This window comes from Pelodiscus sinensis, chromosome 22, assembly GCF_052426305.1.
Source record: "Pelodiscus sinensis isolate ZL-2025 chromosome 22, ASM5242630v1, whole genome shotgun sequence".
Classification (NCBI taxonomy): domain Eukaryota; kingdom Metazoa; phylum Chordata; order Testudines; family Trionychidae; genus Pelodiscus; species Pelodiscus sinensis.
The window spans coordinates 12640453-12662825 of NC_143073.1; the positions used below are offsets into that span (position 1 = coordinate 12640453).

General features: G+C 53.4%; 2 protein-coding genes and 1 long non-coding RNA gene across 3 annotated transcripts in view; 2 read left to right on the forward strand and 1 right to left on the reverse strand.

Annotated features, from left to right (window-relative positions):
* The window catches only part of LOC149521811 (uncharacterized), a 70739-nt gene that overhangs the window by 45687 nt on the left and 2679 nt on the right, over positions 1-22373 (reverse strand). The gene's annotated exons all lie outside the window — the stretch shown is intronic.
* On the forward strand, positions 3295-7001 carry LOC102445629 (serum amyloid P-component-like). The gene is made up of 2 exons (XM_006115187.5): positions 3295-3453; positions 6148-7001. Exons 1-2 carry the CDS (start codon positions 3390-3392, stop codon positions 6759-6761), a joined length of 678 nt encoding a protein of 225 aa, XP_006115249.2. The 5' UTR covers positions 3295-3389; the 3' UTR covers positions 6762-7001.
* Positions 11704-20126, forward strand: LOC149521812 (uncharacterized). The gene is made up of 3 exons (XM_089772696.1): positions 11704-12503; positions 12699-13030; positions 20118-20126. Exons 1-3 carry the CDS (start codon positions 11954-11956, stop codon positions 20124-20126), a joined length of 891 nt encoding a protein of 296 aa, XP_089628822.1. The 5' UTR covers positions 11704-11953.

The window sequence follows — 22373 nt, forward strand, 5'->3', positions numbered from 1 at the left end:
TGGCCAGGTGGTCGATAATAGATCCCTACTGTTATATTCTTATTAGAACATTCTTGGACTGTCAGCCTAGTGGTTGCTGAGGCCCCAGCATTCTGGTGGCCATGGTCTAATGTCCTCTCTGGGCCCTTGCTGTTGTCTCCCTGATTCCTAAATTGTTCACCCCTGGCCTGGGTGTAGGGAAAAAGCTCCCTAAAGTCTAGAGGCAAATGGCTTACACAAGGCAGAGGTGAGGTCTGGAAAAGGGCTCCTCAAAGAAATGACCAAAGGGGTGTGGCCAGCCATCAGCATCCCATTCTCGGGTCCAATCAGAAATGGGTTCTGGTCCCCCTTGATACAGATCTGCTAATCCACAGCTTTGGCAATCACTTAGCTAAGCCTGACCTTGGAAATCTCAAACTTTGGGTTTTTTCAGCCCTAAGTCTATGGACAAAAACTTTTGGATGTTGCTCCTTCTTATTCCTATGGCACATTTACACAGCAGTGTGGTTATGGGTCCCAGTGACTGTGATGGGAGGCACTGTCCTTCGGAGTTCCTCCCAGAGACTGGGAGTGGTGCTGCCATCTGTTTCCCACTCCTGGCTCCACTTATTGGCTGTTGGCATGGTTACGGCAAATCTTCAATGTTCTTCTGGTCCCAGCAGGGAGTTTCCTCTTCCAGAGGAGAGAGAAACACCTCTGATCCTAGGAGTAGAGCTTGATTAAGAAAGGAGCTTTAGGCTATTCCAAGCCAGCCCTTCCTGGTAGGGTGATGGGGAAGTGGCTCCGAGCACTGCCATTCCTTCCCTGGCCCTTCTGGCGGGAGCTGTGGCACCATGAGCACAGGGAAGCTCTGTCCCCAGAGCTGCCATTGGCCGGGAATCACAGCCAATAGGAGCTGCAGGAGGGTGGTGCTTGGAGGAGAACACACCAAAAATCATGGACTTAATGAAGACACTGGATTTAAGGTTAATTCCAGTAACCTGCCTCCACTAAAGCCCCTCCCCCTTTCCCTACCATCTGCAGAGGGGGTATCTGCCCTGTTCATCTTGAATGGTTTCCTACAAAACATTAACTCCTCATGCCCAATAAGCTGCCCCACTATGTATTTAGCCATAACGCTTAAACTACCTTTCCCGGAGCCCATGAGTTCACAGGAAGTACCAAAGGCTGACCTTGTCTCCAACAGAAACTGGTCAGGTACAACCTATTACCTATTATCCTCTTTATCTGTCTCATATCCTTGCTCTACCGTGGCTACAATAACATTGCTAAGAACTAGATATTTGTATTGAGAGGCCCAGTTAGAGCTCTGGAAATCAAGACAGGAGTTTCTACTGGTCTCCATCGGTGTTTGATGAAGCCATAGACAGCCAGATTGCTTTGCAGAAGAATAAAAAATCACACTGAAAATAGGTCAGTGTCCAGGAGGTGACTTGATAGATGGGATGGTGCAGGCTGAAGATCAGGAGTACCTGTATGAATGGGGAGTGGGTCACTATGCACCCCTCTTTGAATGGAAATATGGTTTTGAATATTAACATGCAAAATAGGTCAAGTAACTTATCAGTCAAGAACCCGAGCATCCATCAGTGTGTATATTCTATTTGGGAGCATGTGTCCTTCTTATACCTGAAGCTAGAAATATGAAGTGCAAACCTGCTTATTTGGAGCGAGAGCCATTTGCCAGACTTCAGGGTTTAATGGCCCCTGCTTAAGGCAACGATCTGTGAATGGCTTTTTATTGTCCTATAAGCCCAAACTGTGGTTGGTCCTACAAAGACATGTGATCATACCACCTGCTGCTGCTGGAATCCATCTTGAATCTGATATTTTCCCCTAGAGAGGGGGAGAGAAAGCAAAGGGTTCTTCCCCTGGGGAAATTCTGTTTAAGGAATGGGAAGCCATCACCACCATCTTCAGATTTGTTTCCTTTGCCTCAGGCCACATCTTCACTTCCTGGATGATCGATGCTGCTGTCGATCTTTCTGCGTGTGATTTAGTGGGCGTAGTAAAGGCCAGCGACAATGAACACTGTGGGTGTGCCTGTTGACAATGGTACTCCTCACATTGCGAGAAGTAAGGAATTGAACGGGAGAATTTACTCCCATTAGACTCTCACTGTAGAGATGGCGCCAAAGTTCGAATCAAAGCACTTTGACTCCTGCTACACAATGAACACACCAGGGCTGTGTCTAGACTGCACCCCTTTTGCGGAAAAGGGATGCAGATTAGACAAAGCGCAATTGCAAATGAAGCGGGGATTTAAATCTTCCCCGCTTCATTTGCATGAACATGGCTGCCGCTTTTTTCCGGCTCGGGGCTTTGCCTGCAAAAAGCTCCAGTCTAGACGGGGATCTTTCGGAAAATAAAGCCTTTTCCAAAAGATCCCTTATTCCTGATTTTAAGAGGAATAAGGGATCTTTGGAAAAGGCTTTATTTTCCGAAAGATCCCCGTCTAGACTGGAGCTTTTTGCTGGCAAAGCCCTGAGCCAGAAAAAAGCGGCAGCCATGTTCATGCAAATGAAGCGGGGAAGATTTAAATCCCCTCTTCATTTGCATTTGCGCTTTGTCTAATCTGAATCCCTTTTCTGCAAAAGGGGTGCAGTCTAGACACAGCCCTGGAGTTGTGTACCTTACTTCAAACTTCCACATTAGTAGAGACATGGCTTTAGTAACTTACTTTGATCTGTTTGCACCTCTCTTAAATCCCACTTTTTATGCTTAATGAAAACACTTGTTTTTATCAAATCCAGTGTAAATAATTGTTACCTGAGAGGGAACAACCACTGTGCATCTCCCTCTTTCATTGATAAAGAGAGTGAACTTATGAGCTTTCTCTGTATAAAATATTTATTCTAAATAAGAAGGACTTAGGTCCCTTTTGAGGGTTGTACTCTTGGATTCTGGCAAGTCTCTGTAGCTGAACCCTTCCAGAGCTGAGCTGGTTTGGTGTTTGTTATTTAGCTGGGGAGTTGTTATCCCACCCATGTGCCTTGTCTGGGGAAGACCAGAGCATCTGGCCCAGCAGAACAGGGTTGTGGGGCAACCAGAAGGTACTGGCAAGGGGCATGATCGGCACACTGGGGTGACAGCCCTAAGGGGACCCCTTTGATCCAACTTGTGACAGGGAGTTTTTCTGTCAATGGGCAGTGCTGGGTACACAGTTATCTACCCTGCACAGGAAGAAACAATGTCTGCAGGATGGTGACATGATGAGCTCTGGATCCAAAGGGGAATTCCAGACTCCACCCCTGGGATGGGATTGGCTGAGCACATTTCTCCTCCCACCTCCCCTCAGGGATAAATCAGGTCCCCGTGCCTGCATCCTGGCATTGCCTGGACACAGGTTCCAGGCAGAGAAGCCTCCCACCTCCCTTCTCTGTTTTCTGGTCACTCTGCCAGTGAAAAACATGGTGAAGCCGCAACTGTGGCTCCTCGTCTTCACTGGCCTCTCAGGAGCTGTCGCCCAGACAGGTAGGGGCAGCGCCGGCTGCACCAGGGGACAAGGCCTGGCTGGGCAGAGAACGACCCAGCTGAGCGTGGCCTCCGAGGGGTAAATGAACCCTGCTGCCTCATATTACCAAGGACAGTGGAACCTGTCAGAAACACCCAGCTGTGGCTACAGCCCTGTTCTGAGTCTCCTGTGTCAGGCTTCAGGGTGCGGTGCACTGGCTGTTCCTAGGGGTGGCAGCAGCGCCCTGTTCAGAGCCTGGTGGGAAGCATTGGTGGGACTTTGTGCATTGGGGGTCTGAGGGAGCTCTGTCTGAGCTCCCTCTGGCTGGGGAGCCCCAGGTCTGCAGCACGTCTGGGTCACCAAATCTGGCTCCTCTGCGCAGCGCCGCCAGCTCCCGCCATGTTCTCACAGACGGGATTGGTCAGACCCAGACCCGTCAGCCCATCACACAAGATGCTCTAGGAAATCAGATCCCTCTGATTGGCTGCCTGTCCCATTTGCCCACCTCCTGTGGCAGAAGAACCAATCACAGATTCTTCAGGAATGGTTCTCCCCACATAACAACCGAGAGCCATCTTCACGGGGGGTGGGCGGGGGGAGCTCGGAAGGAAGGGGCAGACACCAGCTGCTCAGTGCAAGTCTAGTCCCTTCCCTCCTGGGAGCTATTGGGGAATGGGATGGTACCTCTGCTTTGGCCACAGCAGCACCCTCATGGGAAGGACTAGAGGGGTGTGATCCTGCCAGGGGAGCGGATGCTTTTGCAGCCACATTCATGTCTGGCAAGAGAGCTGAAGAGACCCAGGAGGAGCAAAAGTTGGGCTGGGGGCCATACTCAGAGGGCGGAATTGGAGACAGCATTAATTGCTGGGCAGGGGACAGGCAAACCTGATGGGAGCTGCAGGGGCCAAGTACAATTGGAAGAGGGAGATAAAATTAACTGTGAGAAATAAGGGTGGTGGGGCAGGCAGAGCAAAAATGCAGGGGAACACTTCCACTATACGCGCTTGATTTCGGGGCTGCAATTCATGGTTGCTGACATGTGGAGGTTGACATCTGGGGGGGGGTTGGATGATGTTCCCCAGACTCTGTGTGTGTCCTCTGGCGTGTCTGGCCTCTCCACGCCTTTTCCACACTTCTCCCTCTGCCACTGGGGTGCAGGACGTGAGGCAGGCCAGGTCCGTAGATTCCAGAATTGGATCACCCCGATTTGCACAAGCCAGAGACCTGCCTCGCACTAATATCGAGACTAGAGTCTTGAGAAAACTTCCACTCTTGGGCCGGCAATGGAGGCTCCAGCATGACCCTTTAACGTCATCTCCCTCTGTTGCCCTCCTCCCTACATGAATGTGTTTCTTATAAACACGCCCCTCCCCCCGGAGGCTGCCCGTGAGATGCAGTGGCCAGGGGAAAGACTGAGGGGAGCAGGGCTTTGGGGAGAAGCAACACTGGGATGTGGCAGGCCTGGCCTTTGACCCAGGGGCCTATGAGGATGAGGTAGGGGAGACCTGGCTACACCCTGATAATTCTAGCTGGTGCGGCGGCCTAGGACAGAGCAGTTTCGGCAGAGATAAGTGTAGGCCCAGGCCTGACACAGCAAGAGCTGCACCCAAAGATTCCCCGAACTGCCAGGTGTCCAGTATTCATCTAGGACAGCTGGGTAAACAAGGACCCTGGTGGCTGTGGCTAACACCACCGACCGGCCCGTTAAGTGTGGTGTCTGCAGCAGGGAAGGAGCCAGCATGTCCGGCTTATACGCAGAGGCACAGCCAGGTGGTTCCCTGTGCCCCCCCACCTGCAGGCACATCCTCCCCTCTTCCCCGAAGGCCAGCTCCTGTGCTACCATTGGCCGGGACCCACAGCCAGTGGGTCTGACAGAGGTGGGGCCTGCAGGCCAGGGCAGCACATGGAGCCACCGGGCTGCACCTCTGCCTATAGGCTGGAAGGAGAAGCTACCACTTCTTGGAGATTGCACCCCCAACCGCCTCCTACCCCTCAGCTGCCTGCCCCAGCCCTGAGCCCCCTCCCTCACCTAGCACCTCTTATAGCCTACAACCCTCCCACATTCGGAACCCCTCGGCTCCATCCTTGACCATCCGTCCTGTACACAAACTGCCTCCTAGAGATCACATCCTCTCCCTCACCACAATCCCCGAGCTCCTTTCTGGACCCTGAACCCCTCATTTCTAATATCCCTGAGCCGACATCCCCAGTACAGAGTCCGTACCCCCTCCTATGCCCCAAACCCCACCCAAAAGCCACATTCTATGCTCTGAACCTTCAGTCCCAGCCTGGAGCTCCCTTCTGTACCCCATAGCCCTCACGCCCAGCCCCGCCCCAGAGCCCGCACATGCAGTAAGAGCCTTCCTGCCCTTCTGCATCCCAACCCCCTGCTTCGGCCTGGTGAAAATGAGTGAGGGTGGGGGTAAGTGAGCAATGGTGTCTGTTGGGGAGGATGGAGTGCATGGGGATGGGCCTTGGAGAAAGGGAGGGTACCTGGGGAAGAGCTGAGGGAGGGGCAGGACAAGGGAGTTTCAGTTTCTGCAATTAGAATTTGGGAATCCTGTCTGACAGAGCTGTGTACAGTGCTGGGGTTGGGAAGCAGGCGGAGGCCCAGGGCTGGAGTACTAGCTGCTGGGGAACATTAGAAAGTTGCATTAATGAGAAGCTGTCAGCATGATGAGATCTCAGCCGTTGCTTTTCATGTCCCCGCACAGATCTCCAAGGGCAGGTGTTTGTTTTTCCCAAGGAATCTGCTGATGCCCACGTTGTCCTGGAGATGAATCACAACGGTCCCCTTCAGAACTTCACCATGTGTCTCAGATACTTCACGGACCTGACCCGGCCCTACAGCCTCTTCTCCTATGAGGCCAGGGACAAGGGCAACGAGATCCTCCTCTTCAAAGAGAAACCGGGATTGATCGCACTATTTGTTGGGGGGGAAAAGGTGTTCTTCACATTCCCAGAAAACACAGGCACAAGCAGAGGCTGGGAGCACGTCTGTGTCGGCTGGGAATCTGCCACAGGTATTGCCGAGCTCTGGGTGAACTGGAATCCCTTACCTAGGAAGGGGCTGCAGAAAGGCTACTCTGTCAGCAACCAGGGTGTGATTGTCCTGGGGCAGGACCAGGACTCGGTTGGGGGTGGGTTTGATGCCAAGCAGTCATTTGTAGGGGAACTTACTGATGTGTATATGTGGGACCTGGCCACTGTGACAGAAGCCATGCGGGCTGCCAGCGGTGATTTGCGTTTGCCTCCTTCCCTCCTGAGTTGGGGCGCTTTGCAGTATGAGATTAAGGGCTATGTGGTAGTGAAACCCCTGCTGAAATAAGGGCCCTATTGAAATGGAGCCTGGCCTTGGGAACCAGGGCTTCACCATCTGGCTCTAAACTCTAGGGGTGCACGACAGAGAATAGTGATGCACATTGGCCTGTGGCTTCTGAGCAAAACTGGCATTAACCTCTACTGTTGTGACTCCTCCCCCGGTGCGTGTGTCATTTGGGTATTTCCCTCTGTCCAAAGACTGGCCTGATTTTGTATCCCAATAAATGAACTGATTTGCTGCTCTGCAGTCTGAGGCATAGTGAGAATCCCAGCCCAGCCTAGCCCAGTGGGTGCAGTCTCAGAAAGCGAACCTGGCTTATGTCCTATTCAGTCCATGGGCTCTGAGAGTTCTAGGCTCCTCACCTTCAAAGGAGTCAGCTCTTCCTTGGGAGAAACAGCCAAGAGGATCCCGTTCAATATCAAACACACTCACTGGAATGACATGGTCCCCATTCCACAGAGACAGGACCCAGGGGGTACAGCTTGGAACTAGGGTACTGCTGTGCCTCCTTATCTCTTCACCCCGAGTTGTCTCTCACAATGCACAAGCAGCAACCCTCTACAGGCACTGTTATCAGTGTGACAGCAGGCGATGCTCCAGACACAGCTAGATCACATGAATGCTCCCTGAGCCTCTCAAAAATCACACAGAGAAAGGCTCGAGTAAATCTCTCGAGGCCCCAGCCTGGCACCTGAGGTCTGTGCTGTCTTATCGTGCTCAGAAACCTGACCAGTGTAAGTTCATTATCCCTTCTGTCCTTCCCTCAATTCAGAGAGAGCACACTCCCACATTTGAACCGGAGCTCAGATTTCCCAGGCACTTCAATCAAAGCTCATTTGTAGAAGTGATCCCCCGTCGTGGGTGCCTCTCTTACAACATGATCAAACCCTTGTTTCCATTTCCCCTGCTCATTAATGGTCACCTGACACTTCTGGGAGTGGATCACCCCTTAGCAGTAGAGATTCTCAAGCTAAGAAGAGTGATAGAAATGTAGCCGTGTTAGTCTGGGGTAGTTGAAGCAAAATGCAGGACAATGTAGCACTTTAAAGACTAACAAGATGGTTTATTAGATGATGAGCTTTCGTGGGCCAGATCACTATTTGATCTGAGGAAGTGGGTCTGGCCCACGAAAGCTCATCATCTAATAAACCATCTTGTTAGTCTTTAAAGTGCTACATTGTCCTGCATTTTGCTTCAAGCTATGAAGGTCTTTCAGTAACAACCACACCGCACACAGTCATAACTTCAAACACACACTCATACTTGGACTGACCGATGGGTTTTAGCACCTTTCATATGCTATTTTACAGGGCAGGATTTGTATGAAATAGACCATAACTCTGTGACAAGGATGAATATTGGGGCTCTAGGGTACAGTGTGGAAGAACAGGGTGCCACGCCGAACCTGTGCCAGGAAAAGTCCCTTTTTCTCCATAAAATCCCTAAGCCTCATGTAAAGTCCCTTGGCCTCCAAATTCCTATTTTGGAGGCAGTCACACCTAGAATCCTTGAGCCATCATTGGTAATTATGGTTCAGGGAAGGGATCTTGATGGAAGGGAAACAGTTGGCTCTGGATACCCTGCTGCAGTCTGGCTACAATCAAGGCACAGGTCCATCGCCTTCCCTTCCACACACTGCTCTGTAGCCTTTGCCTTTATTTGAAGCAAACTAGTGTAGGACATCGTCACGGGATTGGCTTTGGCTATTACAGTCTCAAGCTCAACAAAGTTCCCTCTTCTTGCCTTAGCTCCAGAGCCCATAGGGACACATGGAGCCACAGGCAAGTCACATTGACCATCACAAGAACAAGCTCCATTGTCTTGTATCAATTGTATTAAAGTTACCAACAAAGATACAAAAGTCCCAGCACCCACAGCTCCTAGGTAGATCCATGCCCCACGTCGAACCACAGACTCACGGCCTAAGGAGTGTGCGAGTCTGATGTTTCTCTCATGGATTGAGCATCAGGACGAGAATGGTTCCTGCTGGAATCTGCCATAGGAAGCTCAGTTTCCCTGGGCACCCGCTTTGTATAATGGGGGTCTGTCTGTACCGACATTCTCCTCTTTCCCATGAAAGTGACCATCCTCTTTTCCTTATTGGCCTGATGTCCCCTAGACACATAAGGGGCCCTGACTTTTACAAGTTTTTGGTTTTCTTTATTTTCATTATCACTGACACACACTGCTTGTATCCTGTGGTTAAGACACATGTGGAAGACAGATGTGTCTCTACAGAATTTTTACGAGTTCAGATCAATCTTCTGGGTAATTTTTTGCCATATAGCTACTAGCTCCCTCTTTCCCTTTAATCTTAGGCACTAGGTTTTCTTCAGTCACTTACTTATGCCAGCATATCTGATCTCCAAGACCTAAAAGAGCTAAGCTAATACATGGCTCCCTCTAAATATCGATCTGTCTTATCCTGGTATCATCCTACAATATAACCCTATTCCACATACAATGAGGCTACGTCTACACTGGCATGATTTTCCAGAAATGCTTTTAACGGAAAAGTTTTCCGTTAAAAGCATTTTCGGAAAAGCGTGTCTAGATTGGCAGGATGCTTTTCCGGAAAAGCACTTTTTGTGGAAAAGCGTCTGTGGCCAATCTAGATGCGCTTTTCCGCAAAAAAGTCCCGATCGCCATTTTCGCGATCGGGGCGTTTTTGTGGAAAACAGAAGTATGCTGTCTACACTGGCCCTTTCGGGCAAAAGTCTTTCGGAAAAAGACTTTTGCCCGAATGGGAGCAGCATAGTTTTTCCGGAAAAGCACTGATGATTTTACATTAGATCGTCGGTGCTTTTCCAGAAATTCAAGCGGCCAGTGTAGACAGCTGGCAAGTAGACACAGCCTGACTGTATATGACATAGCATGCTAGTTAATTATAATGTCACACAACAAATGTACAATCAACCAGGCCTGCCAACAGTGGAGGCAAAGGAGGCAGTTGCACTGGGATTTGGTGATTCAAAGGGGCCCAGGGCTCCCAGCCGCTGCTGTTGCTCCTGTGGTGACAGCTGGAGTCTCAGGCCCTTTAAATTGCCTACAGAGCACCACCTTGCATGCTCCATGCAGCTCTTAGGGGTGGGGGAAGGGCAATGCGCTCCAGGCTGCATGGAAGGCTGGCTGCACAAGCCTTACCCTGTCTGGGAGCTGGCCCACTCTCACCTTGCCCAGGGGACTGCCGAGGCTGTTGGCTCTCTGCAATCAACCAAAATCATTGGCTACATGTCTGAGACAATGTCTGACTGGGACGGCCTGGTCTCCTCTTGCCAGTACAAAGCTGCTCCCACCAATCAAGCTACAGAGACACCTATTTCTGCACCCCCTCACTTCAAACAGGAGCTGCCCAGGTAAGTGCCCTACACCCCAATTCCCTGCCCCAGCTCTGAGCCCTCTCCACTCCCCTAGCTGCTTCCAAGAGCCTATACCCTGACCCCCCTCCTGCACCCTAACTCCTGACCAGTTTCCAGCCTCCCACCCCAATCTCCTGCCCTGATCCCACTTCTGCTCCCCAAAACCCTTGGCCCAGCCTGGAGCCCCTTCCTGCCACCCAAACACCTCATCCCTAGCTCCACTCCAGATCCCACCCTCCCAGCCAGAGCCTCCCAACCTCGAGCCCCCTCCTACACTCCAAATTCCTCATCCCCCTCCCCACCACAGATTGTCCGTGTGCAGAATGAGTTTTGTTCTGTGCACTAATATGGAGAGGATGTGTCACGCATCCTCTCTCCACATTGATGCATATAACAAAATTCATTCCACACATGGACATAAAAAATTAAAGGGAAACACCGGTGAGAACCCTCACAAATCTGGCCTGGGGGTTTCCCAAAGTCCCAGTGGGAGCTGGAGATTTGCTTGGGGCCCCTACCCCTTCTCCAGCCCCACAAGCTGAGCATCATTGGGTCCTCAGGACACTGGAAATGAACAGGCCGTGTTTAACAACCATATAATCATTAGCCCCTTAGCTCAGGGTTCTCCAGTCAAGGAGGAGATGAGGCAGAGCCGCATTGTTCATGACAAAGGCCAAAATCATCTGGGGACAGCAGGGTGTCCCGCGTGTGCACAGCCGTGATTTCCCCAACAAACGACTGATTTCGGTCGAACCCACATGCAGGGGAGTCGTGCTCCTGCTCAGGACAAGCACAGCCTGGGCGCCGACCGAGGAGCCTTCCCTTCCCCCCACCTGTCACAGACGTCACACCCTGGCCTTGTGCCTGCTTTTTTTTGGGACTTTGAAGGTGACGTGTTCTCCCCCTGGGTACAGCGTGAACTCCCCAGGCTTGGAGCTGAAGAGGAAGAACTTGTTGGGCTTGGTTTTGGTAGAACTAGGAAAGGAGGCTGTAGGCCCGGGTCAGCCCACAGCCAAATCTTACACACCCGGTGAGGTGGGCAGTTCCTGTCACCGTGGGGAACACAGACTCTTGGCCATGCCGATCTGCCAGGGAGACACAAGTGGGCAGTGAGCCTGGGTTCTGTGCCAGTGTCACAGCCTGGCTCATGTCCTGACCTGCCCCATCAGTGCCCCAGGGCTGGGCAAGCCAGGCCAGAGCAGCACTTCAGCAGCCCCTCTCTCCCCTCCCCCCCAAAGCCCAGCATAGAGCTGGGAGCGATTGGGGCATGGGGCAAACCCTGGGAGATGAATTGGGCAGGGGATGAAGGGGTACTGGGGGGATTTGGATGGGGGCTGGTTTGGGCACAGGGTGCGGTGGGGTTGGTTGGTGCTTCGGGAGCAGTTTGGGCAGGACAGGCAGGGTGTGGGGGTGCTTGAGGCGAGGCTGCATCCTGCTGCTCATCTCCCTGGGTATGTCTACACTAGAAAGTTAGTTCGAACTAACGGACGTTAGTTCGAACTAACTTTCCTATGCGCTACACTAGCGCTCCATTAGTTCGAACTTAATTCGAACTAACGGAGCGCTTAGTTCGAACTAGGCAAACCTCATTTTACGAGGACTAACGCCTAGTTCGAACTAGCTAGTTCGAACTAAGGGCTGTGTAGCCCTTTAGTTCGAACTAGTGGGAGGCTAAGGCTTCCCAGGTTTCCCTGGTGGCCACTCTGGCCAACACCAGGGAAACTCTATTGCCCCCCTCCCGGCCCCGGAGCCCTTAAAGGGCCACGGGCTGGCTACTCACTTTGTGCCAGTTGCAAGGCTGCAAGCACCCGTGCCTGCACAGCCTGCACCTGCCACAGGATGAGCCAGCCATCCGAGGGCTCCCAGCCCTCCACTGCTCCCCACGACCAGCCTGGCGGCTCCCGGGAGCCTGCCCGGGGGCGCAAAAGGCGGGCGCCCGCCTGGTCAAGTGTGGAGATCGTGGACCTCATCGAGGTTTGGGGGGAAGCCTCAAATGTCCACGATCTCCGCACTAGCCACCGGAACGCGGCCGTCTATGGACGCATGGCTGCCAGCCTGGCCGCCAGGGGCCACCAGCGCAGCCGGGAGCAGGTGCGCTGCAAGATTAAAGACTTGCGGCAGTCCTACTCCCGGGCCTGCCTGCCAGGGGCTGACCCGGAGGCCTGCCCCCACTTCCATGCCCTGGACCGCATCCTGGGGCCTCATGCCGTCCCTGCCCCCCGGGACGTGATTGACCCCGGGGCAGAGGGACCGCTCCTGGACACCGAGGAGGAGGAAGAGGGCTCTGAGAGCCAGGAGCCTGCCGCCAGCCTTCCCAGGACCCGGGACCCCCGAGGCACCCCACAGAGCCGCTCGCCTGCATCATCAGAGGCCGGGGAGGCGTCCACCTGTGAGTACCCTCGTGTTCCCCTTATGTGTACGGGGGGCTGGGGCGAGAGGGAGCCCCGGGACTGTGCGCCTGGGCCTTGCCCACCACGGAGCAGCAGCTGGGGATCCTGCAGGGGCCCTGGCCTTGCAGAGGGGAGATGGGTTTCACACACCTGGGCCCCTGGGGTAATTGACCGCTGGTCTTCTTGCACCACAGCTGCAGCACCGGGGCCTGCAGGGCGCACCACACCGCCTGCAGCAGCCGCCCGCGCCCGGGCAAGCAGGACAGCCAGGAACCAGGAGGACTACCAGAGGCGGCATCTCCGGTTCCTGGACCGACAGCTCCGTCTCCAGGACCACTGGGTCCAGGAGGACCTCAGGCTGCGCCAGAGGAGTCTGGAGGCCCTGGAGGAGCAGGGCCGTGCCCTGCGAGGCCACCTCCAGAGCCTGCTGGACCGCTTTCCATTTCCTCCTCCCCCTGCTCCCCCTCTTGCTCCCCCTCTTGCTCCCCCTGCTCCCCCTCTTGCTCCCCCTCTTGCTCCCCCTCTTGCTCCCCCTCTTGCTCCCCCTGCTCCTCCTGCTTCCGCTCCTGCTTCCGCTCCTGCTTCACACCCCCTGTCCTCTCTGCCCCCCCCTCCACAACCATTCCCCACCGACGCCCCCGGACCCGCAGTGTGGCGAGACGGGAGAGGCACCCAGACTCCCACCCCTGAGCTTTCCTTTCCCTTCCTCCCTTCCCTCCCCTCCCCTCCCCTTCCAGCTCCCTCGTCCCAGGTTTCCCCCTCCCTTCTCCCACCTTCATTCCTCCCTCCCCCACCCCAGTTCTCTGAAATAAACAGACGTTTTTGTTTGAAAAACAGGTGTCTTTATTGTACAGTAGATAGGGAGGGGAAAGGGGAAGGGGGGGGGGGTAGGGTGGAAGAAGGCCCCGGTGGGGCATGCAGGGAGAGGTCAGTCCTCCTCCTCCTCCACCTGGAAGCTCTCCCGCAGGGCTTCCCGGATCCGGATGGCCCCCCGCTGGGCTTCCCGGACGGCGGCGGTGCGGGGCTGACCGTAGTGTCCAGCCATGCGGTCAGCCTCAGCCATCCAGGCTGGCAAGAAAGCCTCCCCCTTCCGCTCACACAAATTGTGGAGCACACAACATGCCGCCACCACGGGAGGGATGTTGTGCTCGGCCAGGTCCAGACGGGTGAGGAGGCATCGAAAGCGGGCTTTCAGTCGCCCGAAGGCCCCCTCCACCACGATGCGGGCCCTGCTCAGCCTGTTATTGAAGGCCTGGCGGGAGGGATTGAGGTGCCCCGTGTAGGGCTTCATGAGCCAGGGCTGCAGTGGGTAGGCGGCATCCCCCACCAGGCAGACGGGCATGTCCACGTCCCCGACCCTGATGTGGCGGTCGGGGAAGAAGGTCCCGTCCTGCAGCCGCTGGCACACGGAGGAGTTCCGGTACACCCGTGCGTCGTGTGCTTTGCCGGACCAGCCCACATTTATGTCCGTGAACTGTCCCCGGTGGTCACACACGGCCTGCAGGATGACGGAGAAGTACCCCTTGCGGTTCACGTACCGGGACGCCTGGTGTTCCGGGGCACGGATGGGGATGTGCGTCCCGTCGATGGCCCCCCCGCAGTTGGGGAAGCCGAGGGCGCCGAATCCCCGGATGACGGCGTCCGGGTCGGCGAGGCGGACCACCCTGCGGAGCAGCACCCGGTTGATGGCCTTGACCACCTGCGGAGAGAGACACAGCAAAGCGTCAATCAGTGGGGCGCCCGGGTGGCTGGGAGCATTCATGCCCTGGCAGTGCCCCGCGCCCCACTCCCGGAAGCAACCCCCCTGGCGGCGTGTAGTACGGCCGGGACAGCCCGACCCCTCCGGTGCGGGGCGCCTTCGCCTCCTCCTCCCCCCCCCTTTGTCCCTGGGGCGGCCCATCCCCTCCTCGCAGCCCTCTCCCCCCCGGCTCGGTGGCTGACGAGCGCCGTACCTGCATGAGCACTGCTCCGACAGTGGATCTCCCCACGCCGAACTGGTTCCCGACGGATCGGTAGCTGTCCGGCGTGGAGAGCTTCCAGAGGGCGATGGCCACCCGCTTCTGGAGGGGGATGGCGGGCCTCATGCGAGTGTCCCTTCTTTGCAGGGCAGGGGCGAGCCACTCGCAGAGCTCCAGGAAGGTGTCCCTCCTCATCCTAAAGTTCTGGGTCCACTGTCGGTCGTCCCAGTGCTCCAGGACGATGCGGTCCCACCAGTCTCTGCTGGTGTCCAGACGCCAGATGCGGCGGGGCACGCCGGTGCCGGGGCGCCGCCGCGGCTCCTCCACGGCCCCCAGGGCGGCCAGGCGGAGAGGCAGGGGGCTGACGTTCCCCAGGTGGTGCCAGGCAGCCTCGAGCCATTGCTGGCAGGCTTGCAGCAGCAAGTCCAGAACGTGCACCAGAAGGTGCAGGGCGAGCCGTGGCTCCATGTTGCCACCTGCGGCGGCCCCCCCGAAGGGAAGCACCGACACAGACGGGCACAGAGACCGACGCTTTGCTGTCCCTCGGCGAGGTTGGCAAGCAAGCAGGAAAAGCTGAGAACCGGCTGTCCAGGGGGGGTCCCTTTAAGCACGAGCCTCAGACAGCAGCCACACAAAGCAACTGCTGACCTGATGCCCTGCCAGAACCGGTTTCAGCTGCCCTTAAATGCCCCCCTGCGTCCAATCAGTGTGGACGCGCTAGTTCGAACTAGCAAAACGCTAGTTCGAACTAGTTTTTAGTTCTAGATGCGCTAGTTCGAACTAGCTTAGTTCGAATTAACTAATTCGAACTAAGTTAGTTCGAACTAGCGCTGTAGTGTAGACGTACCCCCAGAGTGCAGGGTCCGATTTCAGCCATTTCCAGAGAGGAGGGCGGGTCCCTGCAGATCCCTGCTTGCTGCCTGAGAAGGCCTCAGTCGTGTGTGTGCTGGGTTCACAGAACCCACCGACCAGGAGGGTGAATGAGACCCCTGCTCCCAGCCAGCCCCACCACACAGCTCGTGGGAGAGGGGCCCAGCTACAAGCCTGCACCAAGAACTTTGCAACTGGTGTATGTATCTGAGTCCTTTCGCCAGTGTTAACTTCACTCACCCACCTACCCTTTCTTCCTTACAATACCCCTTTAGATGTTGGATACTAAACGATTGACAACAGCCTAGCTTTTGGGGTCAGATTTGGGTTATAAAATGGCCCAGGCATGTGGCTGCTCCTTGGAAGAACCTTTCACTGCATGAGACTGGTTTCCATACCCTGTAAGGCGCACTAGTGATGGTGAAGCCGGGGAACTGGCGTGTCTGAGGGAATTGCTCATCTGACTTTTGTTAGCCAGCGGGGCGAGACAGAAGCGCCCTTTGTGACCAGTTTCGTGTGTCTTACAGTGGAGGACCAGCAGCTCTGTCTCTGAGCAATTCATCCTGAATGAGATACTCTCAGTAGCGCCACCCAGAGTGCCCCTTCTTCCATCCCCACTGCCAGAAGCACCACTTCTTGATCCGTTAACAGGTCAGGTTTTGGGGCCCTCGTTTCCTGGAGTAAAGAGATGTAGGTTCAGTGTCTCTCCACCCTATACGCTCATTATGTACTTTAGCAACAGTAGTCAATTCCATCTCTACCCCTCCCCCCAGGTCAGGCCTAACACCTCTGGGGCTCCTATGTTAAGAGCAGCTGCATCGTTATCAAGTGCTCAGTAAAGATACCCTGGAAGCACCTTCTTGGGCCCTCCTCCTTCCTGGGGGGAACAATTCTCTTAGGGAAGCGGGGGAGGGGTGTGCCTGGACTCCCAGCTACCCCCTTTTTCCCAGGCTGGATCCCACTTTACAGTGTGTTTGTATGGCTCCTTCTAGCACTTGGGCTCATTGGGCACCTGGGCTGGCCCAAAGCATCACCCCAAAGCCCCCACTTCTGGCACAAAGATTCGCACTTTATCCCGTAAATGTTCCACAACTCGTCAGGGCATAGAGAACGCTTCTGAGCAAAGAGATCAAACAACTGGTTATAACCCTCCGCCCCTTCAGACATTTTCTCACACGTTCTGTGGGATATTTGCTCTGACTTATGCCAGCACCTTTCTTGAGATGTCTCGATGTTAACCTAGCTCCCTCAGAAATAATTGGAAATCTTTGCAGAACAGCTGTTTTAAATTCAGACCATCTCAACCCTTCCTCTGTCAGCATTTCATTAACGACATGCAAAGCTTTACCCGGGATCTGTTCATATTTTTCAGTCATCTCCCTCTCCTTTTCCTCTTTTAGGGCCTCTTTCTCAGTCAGCTCCATGGTTCATCTGTGGGCAGCAGCTTCTCTCTTCTTTTTGCTTCTCCGCTTCTAGGGCTCATTGGAGAGCGACTGTTTCTTTTTTCTTGAGCTTCACAGCTCACCAGTGGGCTGCTTTCTGCTCTTTGAGTCTCATCTCTTTGGCATTCACATTCTTTATCGCTTTCTTCCTTCTCTAATCCAGCTGATTCTAGCTTTGTGGCTGTTTCGCGGGTGCCCATATTTATGCTTTACTGTTCCTACTTCCCTTACCAGAAATAAGCAAACAGAAAACAACAAACTAACTGCTCTTTGACTGCTCCCAAACACCACACTTGAGGCTCACTTCAAACCACTATATCAGCACTTCAGGTGAAAACCTCCTTTAAAATAACTAGCCCTGAATAAACCCCGCTTGCTGCACCACTGTGATGTACAGAGGTACAACCCAGACTAATGAGCAACTGTGTCACCTCTGAAATATGCAACCTCTCTGCCACACACCAATTACATGCCAGCTCTCACCAGCCTTGGTTATACTGCAGGGTAACCCCAACACACCCCCAGTCCTGTATTTCCCCCGAGAAATGTATGTCTTGTTCTGCCTAGTCTTCTCTTGGACAATGCCAGTTTATTAACTCCATTATTCCTTTGTGGACATAATATACCCAGCTTATTTTCTTAAACGGAGTTACTTAGACACTATTAGGGTATGTCTACACTAACGCCCTAGTTTGAACTAGGGAGGCTAATGTAGGCATTCGAAGTTGCAAATGAAGCCCAGGATTTAAATGTTTATTTGCATCTTCCTGTGAGGGCAACATTTTTAAATCACCCTTAGTCCGAACTGACTGCCCGCAGCCAGGGCCGGCCTGAGCCCTTTTGGCAGCCCGGGCCTGGGCGTGCGGCACCGCCTAGGGGCGCACGGCACATGCGCGGGCTGGCCACGGCCACTGGCACGCAGCCCAGGGCCTGTCCCTGGGTCGCACGGTGCATGCGCTGCCCAGCCCGGCCCGGTCACCGCTGCTGGTGCACACTCTGGGCCATGCAGGGCCCTACGGCTGTGGGGGGAAGGGTGCTGCTGGCTGGTGCTACGTGGCCGGCCAGTGGGAGCCGGGTGCGTGGCGCCTGATGGTAGCTGTAAGGGATGCCGCGTGCCCCTTACAGCTGCCATCAGGCGCCCCCCCATCGGTTGGCGCTATGGGCAGCTGCCCGGCTCACCCATGCCTCTGTCCAGCCCTGCCCTGCCGTGAGGTGTAACAGTTAACTTGAACTAAGGGCTTAGTTCAAGTTAACTTTTGACTGCCACGTGTAGCCGCGGGCAGTCAGTTCAGACTAAGGGGGATTTTAAAATGGCGCCTGGGATATTTAAATCCCAGGCTTCATTTGCAACTTCGAATGCCTACATTAACCACCCTAGTTCGAACTAGGGTGCTAGTGTAGACATACCCTTAGTTAGATGTTTCAGGGGGTAGCCATGTTAGTCTGTAACTGGAAAAACTTAGAGAACAACAAACAGTCTTACAGCACCTTAGGGTATGTCTACACTACCCTCCTAGTTCGAACTAGGAGGGTAATGTAGGCATACCGCACTTGCAAATGAAGCCCGGGATTTGAATTTCCCGGGCTTCATTTGCATAAGCGGGGAGCTGCCATTTTTAAAACCCCGCTGGTTTGAACCCCGTGCAGCGCGGCTACACGGGGCTCGAACTAGGTAGTTCGGACTAGGCTTCCCTTGTTCCACGAGGTGTACCCGTAGTTCGGAATAGGAAGCCTAGTCCGAACTACCTAGTTCGATCCCCGTGTAGCCGCGCTGCACGGGGTTCGAACCAGCGGGGTTTTAAAAATGGCGGCTCCCCACTTATGCAAATGAAGCCCGGGAAATTCAAATCCCGGGCTTCATTTGCAAGTGCAGTATGCCTACATTACCCCGCTAGTTCGAACTAGGAGGGTAGTGTAGACATACCCTTAGAGACTAACAAAAAACGTAGATGGTATCATGAGCTTTTGTAGGTACAACCTACTTCTTCAGATGAATGGACATCTGAAATTGTTCAGAAGTTATTAGATTAGAAGTTCATTGACTACAAAGAGAGAGATTTTAAGTGAGTACAAGTCACAAGTCAGAAAAGTCAGGTGCTTACAAGAAAAATAAGAACAAGACATGATAGTGGTCTTCAAATATTTGAAAGGCTGCCATAAGAAAGATGATAAAGTTGTTCTGTCTTCTCACAGAGGGCAGGACAAAAAGCAGTGGGCTCAAATCACAACATAGAGATTTAGATTAAATCTCAGGAAAATCTCCCTATCTGTAAGAACAGTAGGACAATGGAATGGTCTGAATTGGGAGGTTGTAGAAGATCGTTCCCTGGGGGGTTTCAAAAGGAGCCTGAGTAGCCGTCTTTCCTGTATGGTTTAGACACAACAAAGCCTAACTCTTGGCAGGGGGTTAGACTGGATGACCTCTGTAGTCCCTTTTCTAACCCTACAGGTCTATGATTCTACTCATACCTAACTTAACTATTTCGGATTCAAGCAAAGTTTCTCACCACAGCTATGTCTACACTGGCACGATCTTGCGCCAGAAGTATGCAAATGAGGCTAAGCGTGGAATATCACCGAGCCTCATTTGCATACCTAATGAGCTGCCATTTTTGTGGAAGAGGCTCTTGCGCCAGAAGGAGCATCTACACTGCCCCTTCTTGTGCAAGAAAAACCCTTTTGCGCAATGCCATTATTCCTGAAAATAATCAGTGTAGCGGCATTGCGCAAGAGGGTTTTTCTTGGGCAAGAAGGGGCAGTGTAGACAGCTCCTTCTGGCGCAAGAGCCTCTTCTGCAAAAATGACGGCTCATTAGGTATGCAAATGAGGCTTGGTGATATTCCACGCTTACCCTCATTTGTATACTTCTGGCGCAACGTCCCGTCAGTGTAGACATAGCCCACATGTTTTCAGCAGCATTACTGACCGAATCTCTCAGGACCCTTCCCCCAGGGTGTGTCTAGACTACAGGGCTTTGTCGACAAAAGTGGACTTTTGTCGACAAAACTATACCTGCGTCCACACTGCCTTTGAATTATGTCAACATAACGTCGACAAAACTCAGCAGTTTTGTCGACCTATGTAAACCTCATTCTACGAGGAATAACGCCTTTTGTCGATAGAGTTCTGTCAATAGAAGGCATTATTGCATCTACACTGTTCTTTGTGTCCACACTGTTATGTCGACAAAGTGGCTTGCTTTGTCGACAGAACTGGATGTAGTCTAGACGCTCTGTCGACAGAAGCTTTGTCGACAGTATCTGTTGACAAAATTTCTGTTGACAAAACCCTGTAGTCTAGACATACCCCCAGAGTCCAACTGATGCTTTCTTTGTTATTCCAGGTACAGTGAAAATGATAAGCTGCCAGGGGAGGGGATGTCTCTTAGGGTGTTTGTCCCTCCTTGTTATAATTTCAGTCCCTCTCTTTTAGAACATAAGAACTTAAGAATGGCCATACTCGATCAGACCAAAGGTCCATCTAGCCCAATACAGGAGGCCCCCGAACTGCAACCACCCACGTTCTGACCCCTTGCACTTACAACAATTTTTGTAAGAGCAGAAGGGGCCGGAAACCCTGGACTTATGTCCTCGGCCCACATTTACGACAGTGCATGGTGCCTATCATAAAAGCAGGTTCAAGTTATGACATCCCCGACTTGCGACGCTTCCCCCAGAACCAATCGCGTTGCAAGTTGGGGGCCTCCTCTATCCTGTCTTCCAACAGTGACCAATGCCAGTTGCCCCAGAGGGAGTGAACAGAACAGTTAATCATCAAGTGATCCCTCCCCTGTCACCCATTTCCATCCTCTGACAAACAGAGGATTCCTACTCTCGCTAATAAATACTGATGGACCTAACCTCCATGAATTTATCTAGCTCTTTTTTTAACTCTATTTACATCCTGGTTTTTCCAACATCCTCTGGCAAGGAGTTCCACAGGTTGACTGTTTGCTGTGTGAAGAAAAAAATATTTTTGTTTGTTTTAAACCTGCTACCTATTAATTTCATGTGGTGACTCCTAGTTCTTATGTTATGGGAACAAGTAAATAACTTTTTCTTATTCAATTTCTCCACATCTGTCATGATTTTACAGACCTCTATCATATACCTCCTTAGTCTTCTCATTTCTAAGCCGAAAAGCCCCAGTCTTTTTAACCTCTCTTCATATGGCACCCATTACAAATCCTTAATAATTTTTGTTGCCCTTTTCTGAAACTTTTAAAACATTTCGAGCTGGGCACTAGGAGAGGAAGGATCTATGTGGCAGGGTGTTCCCTGCTGACTTTTCCTCACCTGTTTGTTTCCCTTCTTCCTTGATGACTTTGTTTCCTGCTGAAATGCACTTGAAGGCCAACACTAATTTCTTTGTGTAGGACAGGCCTGTTGGGGCAGGGCCGTGGGGTTTGGAACATGTAACACTAAACAGGAGACTCTTACAACTTCACTCACAATGTTGCCACACACATTTTATCAGCAAATTTGCTGCATAGCAAATTCTGAGATTTCAAATGGCACCTCAAGAGGCATAGTTTGTGTAAAGATTAGTACAATAGTGTGTAAGCTGTGAATACAAGGGAGTTTTCCATCACACCACTTCCCAGCACTGCACTGTTAAACATGGCAATACCTGCCTCCCCACACTGCATGCCATCAGACATGGCAATACCTGCCTCCCCACACTGCACGCCATCAGACATGGCAATACCTGCCTCCCCACACTGCACGCCATCAGACATGGCAATACCTGCCTCCCCGCACTGCACGCCATCAGACATGGCAATACCTGCCTCCCCGCACTGCACGCCATCAGACATGGCAATACCTGCCTCCCCGCACTGCACGCCATCAGACATGGCAATACCTGCCTCCCCGCACTGCACGCCATCAGACATGGCAATACCTGCCTCCCCGCACTGCACGCCATCAGACATGGAAATACCTGCCTCCCCGCACTGCATGCCATCAGACATGGCAATACCTGCCTCCCCGCACTGCACGCCATCAGACATGGCAATACCTGCCTCCCCGCACTGCACGCCATCAGACATGGCAATACCTGCCTCCCCGCACTGCACGCCATCAGACATGGCAATACCTGCCTCCCCGCACTGCACGCCATCAGACATGGCAATACCTGCCTCCCCGCACTGCACGCCATCAGACATGGCAATACCTGCCTCCCCGCACTGCACGCCATCAGACATGGCAATACCTGCCTCCCCGCACTGCACGCCATCAGACATGGCAATACCTGCCTCCCCGCACTGCACGCCATCAGACATGGCAATACCTGCCTCCCCGCACTGCACGCCATCAGACATGGCAATACCTGCCTCCCCGCACTGCACGCCATCAGACATGGCAATACCTGCCTCCCCGCACTGCACGCCATCAGACATGGCAATACCTGCCTCCCCGCACTGCACGCCATCAGACATGGCAATACCTGCCTCCCCGCACTGCACGCCATCAGACATGGCAATACCTGCCTCCCCGCACTGCACGCCATCAGACATGGCAATACCTGCCTCCCCGCACTGCACGCCATCAGACATGGCAATACCTGCCTCCCCGCACTGCACGGCATCAGACATGGC